The sequence below is a fragment of the Vidua macroura genome, chromosome 8 (genome assembly GCF_024509145.1).
Source record: "Vidua macroura isolate BioBank_ID:100142 chromosome 8, ASM2450914v1, whole genome shotgun sequence".
In the NCBI taxonomy this organism is placed as follows: Eukaryota; Metazoa; Chordata; class Aves; order Passeriformes; family Viduidae; genus Vidua; species Vidua macroura.
In genome coordinates this window covers 1391770-1401694 of record NC_071578.1, presented here as the reverse complement: position 1 = coordinate 1401694, position 9925 = coordinate 1391770, and the positions used below count along the sequence as shown (strand labels likewise).

The 9925-nt window shown below is 41.7% G+C and overlaps 1 protein-coding gene across 6 annotated transcripts in view; it reads right to left on the bottom strand.

The window, feature by feature from the left end:
- Positions 1–890: 890 nt before the first annotated feature.
- The window catches only part of EBF3 (EBF transcription factor 3), a 121735-nt gene continuing 112700 nt past the window's right edge, over positions 891–9925 (bottom strand). For 2 of the 6 annotated variants that reach the window (XM_053983940.1, XM_053983941.1), the window contains exons 14-16: positions 8633–8821; positions 7934–8131; positions 891–1498 (exon numbers count right to left, since the gene is read on the bottom strand). In XM_053983940.1, coding sequence (XP_053839915.1) covers positions 1467–1498; positions 7934–8131; positions 8633–8821 — 419 coding nt within the window. In that variant the 3' untranslated portion in view covers positions 891–1466. The remainder of the gene's footprint in view (positions 1499–7933; positions 8132–8632; positions 8822–9925) is intronic. The other 4 variants (XM_053983943.1, XM_053983944.1, XM_053983945.1 and 1 more) reach the window with 2 other exon arrangements.

The window sequence follows — 9925 nt, the reverse complement described above, 5'->3', positions numbered from 1 at the left end:
AAGGATGGAAAGGCTAAACAATAGCAACCTTATGAAGTACAAATGAAATGCACAGACACTGATTTATTTAAAAGAAAAACATGAAGGCAACAGTTCTTGGCTTAATGCTATTTTCAGCATCACGATACCAGGCCAGGACAAAAACCAATACATACAAGAACATAAAAAAAAATGATGAAAAGCAATATACAAAATTTCAAAGATAAATACAATATTTATAGTTGATATGTTACAAAATAAATTCCCTTAGTGACTGCAAGTGTTTATGTGAAAGAAAGTGTTGCAATGGATAAGACTATTTTATTCCTTATAGGCGTCATAAGGAATAAAATCTGCTTTTTTTTTTTTGTCTAAATATTTAAGTGGATCTGAAAAAAATTCAAGACAAGTGTATAAATATTTAGCTACAACTTTGGCAAAATCACAAAAGTCTACAATTTTATAACCACATACAAAACACATTAGGGAAGAAGGATCTAGAAGTCAAAAGGACAATTTTCTGGTACAAGAAACATAGACTTCACAGTAGCCTAAAATGCAATAGTATACAGTGCTAGCAAAAGTTGAAAAAATGTTGCAGATCACACTTGCTTAACAGGAAGCTCTAGCAGTGGAAGTATATTTTTTTCATTTTTTTTAAACCAACAGACAGTAGCAATTTCTTTTTTTTTTTTTTCTCTGTCAGTGTGCTTGTTGAAGGCAAGAGAATTCAATATCAAAGTTACAATTTCTAACTACAATAAGTTACAAAGTTCCATTTCATTAAGATGAAGTTAAGCAACGATAAACCCCCCCGCGCCCGCCCCCGCGCCCCGGTTTTTTGTGTGGTTTTTTTTTTTTTCCTAATCATATATTCATCCTTTTTTTTTTTTTTATTGTTTTTTTTTTTCCAGTTTGATGGCTCATAACCTCCTTGGCCCCCTTTTTTTTTTTCCACCACAAAAAAATATTTCACATTATAGAGATACACAACCATTGTGAATCTAGTTATGAGTACAGAAAAATGTTCGGAGGCATTTTTCATCAGTGTTTCATGATAATCAAAATGGTGCATCCACAAAGTTTCTCCCAACACATAGCAAGTACTAGACATAGCCAAGACGTAATCAGAAACTTTATACAAAATAGGCGTCGCTTTTTCCTTATTCTCCAGGACTGAGAAATGTGAAAATATGAGAAAAATTCAGTCAATAAAATGGAATTGTTCATGAAGAAGTAGGTTGTTTTGCATGTAGATTCTTAATAGTTTAAATAAAATCTTTAAACAAAGTCTTTTTTTTTTTTTTTCTTTTTTTTGTGGCTTTTTTCTTTTTGTGGGGTTTTTTGTTTTTTTCCTGTAGCATTTCGATTTTGTTGCTGATTCTGCGTGAAGATACTGCTTCCATCAGCATGTCTTAATATACTAAACTTGTCCCCTAAGCCCATCCTCTGCAGCTTGGCGCTACGGTAGGTAAACAAAAGTGACTTTACATTGGCGGGACTACAAGCCCGGACATGGCTAAAAGAAAAAAAGAGAAGAAAAGGAGCTGTTATTGGCACGCTGGGCTCAGAGCCACCACGGGACGGGGCGGGAGGATGCAGAGCCCGGCTCCTCCACGGCGTCCCCAGAGCAAGGACCACGGACACTCCTCCCAGCAAAACACACCCCAAACAGCCTCCCCTTGAGCAAGGAGCTCTGCAGGCAGAGCATCCCCACTTCCCCAGGCTCAGCTGCTCTCCTGACAGCTCTTCTGGCTGTGTCCCCATCCCCTGGGGACATCCCCACCAATCACCACTTGGTGCCCTGGGCAGAAAACCTCATTTTCCACTATTCTACTTCATGATGAAAGCAGGACTGAGCAAGCCAAGGACTCTCCAAGACCAAAAACAAGGACTCTAAACCTTCTCCCAATCCTAGAGCTCAACCATCGTAAAAAGACATGATATTTAAACCTCTGACCAGCCATATCCTGGGGTTTCTTAACAGAAAAAGAGTGAGATGCCAACAACCACTGTTTTTTCCTAGTTAACGCTTTGGTAGAAGCACAATTTAGACAGTCTTTCATTTTAGTGTTGTTTAATTTTTGCCATAATGATATTTCTCATTAATTTATGTACAACAGATATTAATAAATTTGTTCGTGTAGCGATGTGAACTTCAATTTCTCAGTTCATTAATTTCAACAATATTAATTTATTTCAGATTCGCCGTTGCAGCTTTACGGTTTGGAAGAGCTGGGTCTGTACACATTTCATAGGCAACACGACCACGACCAGCATTGCTCCAACAGCTGCACCCAGAGCCCAGAGCAGCCCCTGGTCCTGCCAGAGCCTTCTGTGGATTTGGATGGAGTTAAACCTCTCTAAAACACAGCTTAGCTGGTGTTCGTGAAACAGGATAAAGTCTTCCAAATCTGCCATTTTTCTCCCCAATTAAACGTGTCAAAAATGTCAAAATCGAAACTGAAGTTATAATTTCGCAGCATTCATAATCATGAATGTTATAAACCTGATCAGCAACTGAAGTTACAAAATTCAACTGGAGAACAGTGGTTATATTGGCAGAGAGCCTTTCTACCCAAAATATTCAGTTTCCTTATCATGTTTTCAGAGAATTACAAAATCATTTAGGTTGGAAAAGGTCTCCAAGATCCAAGTCCAATCTCCAAGTCCAAGCTGTGTCCAACCCCCCACCTTGTCCCCAGCCGACAGCACTGAGTGCCACCTCCAGCAATTCCTTGGACTCCTGCAGGGATGGGGACTCCAAACCTCCCTGAGCAGCCTCTGCCAAGGCCTGACCACCCTCGAAAGACCCTTAAAAACAACCCTTCGCTAAATCTCTGTTCCACCCTTCATCAGCCCAGGCCAGCAGATGACTTCACCCTGTGCTTGGACCTGCCCAACCCCTGCTCTCAGTTTGGCTTCTCCCGTGGGATTCAGCCAGCAGCAAATCTGTCACCATGCCAGTCTGGTTACCTGGGGTGCACCTGGCCCGGGGGTGCAGGAGATCACTTTAAGGAACAGCTGTCATGGAATCACAGAATCATTAAGATTGGAAAAGACCTTTAAGGTCAAGTCCAACATCAACCAGCACTGTTGTGGCTCACCACTAAACCATGTCCTCAAGTCCCTCGTGCTGCAATTCAACCATCAGCTGCTCCACCCCTGGAAGGGTCCAAGGCCAGGTTGGACAGGCTGGAGCTTGGAGCAGTTCAGAACAGTGGAAGGTGTCCCTGCCCATGGCAGAAGGTGGGACAGGATGGGTTTTAAGGTCCCTTCCAACCCAAAGCATGCTACGATTCTGCTGTGTGAAAATTTAGATTATCTGCTGCCATATTTTTCTGGAGGAAAGAAAAAGTATCTCAGTTCTTTAATTTAACCATTTTTGTTGAACTCGCTTTGTGGCACAGTCTGAGGGGGGATGCAAGGTTGGCGCTCCAGACGTGCATTTCACAATTTATTTTAGTAGCAATCTCTGACAATTGTGAATTTCTGCAGTGAGCTTCCTGCTGTGCAAATTGATACCAAACGCCTTCTTAAAGAAAAATGAGCTGGTGAGTTTTTTAATAATAATTTTAATACTTTCATCTGGAGGAAGGCCAGAAAATTAAGCAGGATGCAATTTTAAAAGAATATAGAGAGCCTTTTGCTGTGCATTATAGTCCTATAACCAGAGAGCAATATCTTTCACAATCTATAGAAAGCAAATTACAATTGAAAACCAAATTTTGAACACATATTGTCCTTCCAACTTTGCAGCGAGCCAGTAGTCTCTCACTAAAAAATTTCTTTTCTACCTTTAATGTTCATTGTTTTAAGCAGGAAAAGGCTCTCTGCCCTAAGCAACACACGTGGTTGGATCCTGCTCTTAAAAAATTCGTGTGAGTACTTGACTTTCTGGTCATAGACTATGGAGGTCACGCAGAGTCAACAAGATTGTGGCCTTTTGGATACGGCCCAAAAGCCCTTTTTTGTAGGCTTACTCACAGGAGTGAGTCAGGCCCTGGGGACAGCAGGGAGAGAGCTCTCCTCCAAGAGCTGCAGCTTCTGAGTGCTGGCATGGGTGCAGCAAGGGGGAGGAGTAAACATCAGCCCTGGCTGGCACTGCCCCCAGCCTGACCTCTCTGAGATCTCCCCAGATTGCCTTTTTGTACTCTTAACCTCTGTCTTCTCTGTTGAATCATCAAATCCCAGAATGGTTGGGGTTGGAAGGGATCTTAGGGACCATCTCGTTCCAACCCCCTGCCATGAGCAGGGACACCTTCCACTGGAAGGTGTCTTGGATCTCTTTACAAAAAAAGTGTCCCCTGCAGACTTCTCCATGTTCACTCTTGGGCAGTAGGTCCTACAGCTCAGAGAGGGTTTTGGGGTTGTTCCTACAGGCAGCAAGATCTTGCTTCTGGTGTGGTGGGCTCGGGTGGTCCTGATGCTCAGGGTTACATCAGCACAAGCCAGAAATTAGAGCAGCTCAACCTCTGTTTAACTCTTTGTTAGGGGACAAAGCAATCCCCCTGAGGTCCAGCTGGAACTGCTTAGTTCTGCTGTTCTCACCAACTTAGATGTACCACAAGCAGCATTTTTCCCACACAGAGATACCCTGCAGTGGTTTGCCCACCAGGGAGGGGTCAATTAACCCCCAAATCCCTGCAAAAGGACCACCCTTGTCTGAATTCTTATCCAAAGTCCTTACTCATCCATAAACTGCAGGATTTGCCTCTGCTGCACCACCAGTGACCATGAGCTCTTACTGCCCTCTTGGCTTGACTGAATGTGACCGTTCCTAACATCTCCTCAGCTGTCGCTCAGCTCCTTCACACCCTGCCCTAAAATGAGACTCTGTACTTGAAGATCACCAAAAAAACTTCATCTGCATTGGACTGCAGCTCTCAAATTCCATATTTTAACTTAATGTAGAAAATGTGCTGATCTGAAAACTCTCAAGGTGATTGTACAGAGTCCAGAAAGCAACTAATTAAACTTTAAAAAGAGTTCCCTGACAGCAAATGACTGAGAAAATAGGAGGGAAGAAGCAGAAACTCCCTAATGAACTCTATGTATCAAATGCAGTGTAGATAAGTACCAGCACAGGAGTGTTGGTGGTTTTTCTTGACGATGTCTCATGAAGGAAGGAGCTGACAAACCCATCCCTGTGCTGCCCCTCAGCCCTGGCTGCAGCTCAGGCCAAGGCAGAGGCTGAGATCTGTGAGGATGAATGGGTGAATTTTGTGAGCTCAGTCTGAACTGACTCAAAGCTTTGGGTGGCAAAAGGGATGGTGCCTCTGCTGGGATGGTGAAGGACCGCACAGAGGACTCCTGGGTGGGGGAGGTGAGGTGGTGCTGAGGCCCTGGCACAGGGAAGGCTGTGCTTGCCCCATCCCTGGAAGTGTCCAAGGCCAGGCTGGACTGGCCTTGGAGCAGCCTAGGAGAGGAGCAGGACCAGGACAGGACAGGACAGCAGCCAGGACTAAGACAGTGGAAGGTGTCCCTGCCCAAAGTTGGAACTAGATGGTCTTTAAGGTCCCTTCCAACCCAAAACCATTCCAGGATTCTGTGATTCCATGTCAGTTCCCTAACTCCCACAACACCAAGCATCACCTTGTGGTGCTGTCTACTTTGCATAAATTATGCAAATTTTTTTGCCACAACCCTGGAAGTCGCTGCTCTAATTACCAGGCCAGAAGGACATCCTGCATTCTGTTTCTCTGGGTCATTCTGCTCAACACAAAATTATTCGGGTTCAGCTTGCAGAGGAAAATTACTTTTTTTATTTAATTAATTATTTATCTATCTATGTATTATCTGTTTAATTTCAACACTTGGTTTTCAGTTCGGCTGCTGATCCAAAACCCAAAAGGATGACACCGAGTCTGCTGCGTGGATTGCAGCATCCAAAAATCAGGGGTCGAAGGCATGGTTAGGGCTTTGCTGGGCTCTCTGGGCATGTAAAAAGCTTAGTGCAAAGTGAGGCTGGGCTCAGCTTAAGAGCTGAATCCATGACCTATTTAACAAATGAGTATTGGCTGGTTCCAAGTCATCTTCTGAGCTTTATACAAAAAGCATTTTGTACCTGAGGATGGAGATGTGCAATTACCAGGGGCTTGAGGAGGTGCTAAGGGACATCGGGTGCTCAGTGCAGGCATTCAGCCCTCCCAGTTCTCCTTAAAACCCCACTTTGAGGTAATCTAGAGATTTTAAGTACCTAACACCTTGAGTATATGACTCTTATTCACATACTGAAATGGCAAAAATCTGGATCATTTTAATTTAGATCTTTAAATAATTGTGTTTATCAGAGTAAATCAAAATCAATTAGTTGATCTTCCTGCCTCAGATCTAAGCCATATGTTACCACATTTATATTACTTTTTAATTTTATTTTTGTCTAATTTTTTATTATTTATTTTATTATCTCATTTTTCCTTTTTTTCTTCATTATTTTATTTCAGGATTTATTTTTTTATACCAGTGTCTTCTTACAAAGAGAGGAAAGTAGGACACTGGATTATTTTATGAATGGATTATCTTTTCTAAGAATATGGATATAGTTTTCTACTTACAGTAGTAACACAGTGGAGCTTCCACTAAAGAAATACGCAAAAAACTGTTAATTTAATTATCCTTTCCTTTAGTATCACGCTACAATGAGTTTGTGCATCTGGATTCTCAGCTCTTTGTTGACCTGAGTGCATAACAAGGTCTCAGATGGGTTTTTTTGGGCCAAGAAGTTAAGAACAAGCTACAGGAAGATTCATTTTGAGATGCTGGAGTGGATTTGGGGTGGACAGGCAGCTCTGCGGGATGGGGATAATGTCTCTCCAAAGTGCCTTCAGCACCCCACAAAATGCAGGCGTCCAGAATTGGTTTGGCAAATTAAAATCCCCCTCATCTGTTTGCCTGTGAGTGCTGGTTGGATTATGGGTGTCATGGTGACACAAAGGATGAATAATCCTGCGCTGCTGCTGCTTAACTGAGGAAGTCAAGAGGAGTGACGACCTCGGGGATGAGACTGTCCTCAACCCTTCCTGGTTTCAATGGGATCTGAAGTGCCTCAATTTGCTGCACTGTGCACTGAGACTCCACCAGAGGCAAACAAACCTTCCCAGTGATTCTAATGCACCTACAGTCTCACCTTCTGCAGGTCAAAATACCCCCTAAAAGTGGCAAAATGAGCCATGAGTCTTCCTTGTTAGGGTGACTTCTTTGTTTGTGTTTTTGTTCTCGCATTGTGCCGTAATTCCGCCTGCCCCACACCCTGCAGGTAGCCACGAACATTCTGCCACTGATTTATCAGTTGTTCCTGGCATTATCCACATGAAATCACATGGATTGAGAATTTTAAAAAAGGCAAAATACTAAAATTTCCTGCCCTAATTAAAATATTTAGTTCATTTAGGGATGTAACCACTCTAACACCACAGTAAGAGCTGGCACCACCAGAGCATGCAAACCACTGCATACAGGCCTGCTTAGTCCACTGAGTAAGGGCTTAACCTGACTGATATTAACTTGACATATTTAAAATCACTACTGCACCCTATAGAAAGTGAGGAAATCACACCGAGCCCTGCCAGAGCACTGCTGGGTTTAAACATCCACAGAAATGTGTTCAGGAAACATAAAAACACCAGGAGTACACAAACCCTCCAAGAGACATTCCGGGATACAGTCTTCCCTTAAAATTTAAGGCACAAACTCCTAAGGGAAAATGCCAGAAAAACAACTGGCGTTTGCTCTAATGCAAGCATCAAAAATGAACTAAAAACCTGAAAACCTCAGCAGACCATTCACGCTACCCTATTTCTCCCCCTGCTTTTGCATCACTACGAGAGCACTGAAAAATCCAGCCAGGTACCTTTCTCCCCGAGAAGAAAAAAAAAAAAAAAAAAACCACCAAAAAAAAAAAAAAAAAAAAAAAAAAGGCAGCAGAGAGAAAATTGAGAGAGATCTGGCTCACCTTGAAGTCCATTTCCATTTGCACTGGTGCAAGATGGTGGAGGAGAGGCTTGGGGCCTGACAACAGGAGCGAAGGCGCTCTTTTGTTTCACTGCAGAGATGACATTGGCAGGTGAGAATGAGAAAATGCCGTGTGTACTGCTACAGTTTGAAGGGAGGGTGACCGAAGAGGCTGCCATGGTAGGGCTTGACGGCACTACTGCAATAAAGCAAAAATAATCAGGACTCAGATTGAGGTTTTCACGGCAAACACGGAAAAAGAGAGTGATAGGGCCTTGCCTCTTAAAATATATATAGATATATATATATATATATAAAAAAAATATATATAAAAAAATAAAAATGAAATGCCTTGGCTTGGCCACTCTCTGGATAACAGGCAAACTCTTTTGTGTTGGACTTTTGTTACGAATTGCGCAGTCCAATTTTTATTTTGTTTTATTTTTTTGTTTGTTTCGTTTTGTTTTGTTCGTTCTTTTCTTTTTTTTTTTTTTTTTTTTTTTTTTTTTTCTCTCTATCTGAGATTGTATTCTGGCACAAACAGATCAATTTATTATTTTCATTTTTACGTCCAGCCTCCAGAGTCACCCCTCCTTTTATCCAGTAGCTGACAATAGAGGAAATCAAAACAATGCAAGGAGTTGATTTTGTAGTAAATATGAATCTATATGATGATGTGTTACCAAAAATAGACACTTACTGCCATAAGGAGAGTTAGCTGAGGAGCCATTAAGAAATCCAGGGGAACCTGGTACACCTAGATTGGGCATGCCGGCATTGCCATATCCATTCATGCTATTGCTGACTGTGTTGTAATTGGACTGCTGAGGAGTACTGCTGGGAACATATCCTCGCGGGGAAACACTGCTTGTGTTGCGACTGTAACCTACTGTGTTAGAAACCCCCCCACCCCAAAAAAATAATGTTATTTTATAAGATAGACTTAGGGCTGGGGGGTTTCCTCATGCAGCATATATTACACAGTTTTAATTGATTGCACAGCTTTGCTCTGAGTTGTCTCTCACTGCCCTATCAACTCTTGCAGCTTGAGATAACCTTATCACGCCAACCCTACTTAAATCATCCGCGAGCACTCTATGTTGTCTCTCCTCTTAGCACAGACAGCCAACAAAAGCTCTCTTCGATCCAGCTGTGTCAGGTGCCTTCACGTTTGTCTTTAGGAGCAATTATCAACAGGCTCGAGTCCCGCTTTGTACCAACACACTGCGTGAACTTTCAGCCTCTCCACACCTTCAAATGCCAGAGCTGACAAGAAAAACTTTTTTGTTGCGGTGATTTACTTTAAAAGGCTGTTTTGGGGTCTTCATTTTGTGATTGATATTTTTTATGCTAACAACAAGCTTTCGTAAGGTGTAGCCATCAGTGAAAACTAATTCAAGAGCAAGTACAGAATTTTATAAGGCTTATTAGCTTGGAAACGCATTAAAAGACAATCTTTTTAGAAGAGGAAACATAGCGGAATCAGGATTTTAAACAACAATTTGTTCCTATCTGAGCAATCAATTTAATAATTACGTTGCAAGCAAAAAAAATATGCGTTTGAACATATCTAATAATCCTGTTTCCCTCCTTTCATTAGTATCAAAATTAATTTTAAATGCAATATGCTACATGCATTTTCAATTACAACAGGTAAATTAAATCAACTATTACTTTTATTAGTAACATATATGTCACACATGCCTACAAACAAAGTATTTTAAAATCACAGACATCAAATTAGATTTATCTGTGTAAACATTCCAAAACCAGGTGGAGGTACCGAGACATAATTATTTTATAAACCAACCATACACGCTGTATATTTACTGCGAATAACAAAGAGCTTTCTACACTTTGCCAATTTTATTTTTTTTTTTTTAGCCCCACTGGTGGTGCTTTATGATAACAGGTAAATGAAAGAACAGGGAGAATTAAATATTACGAGAAAAGTTAAAGACGGCATTTCATTCCGCGCTCAGACACACGGCTA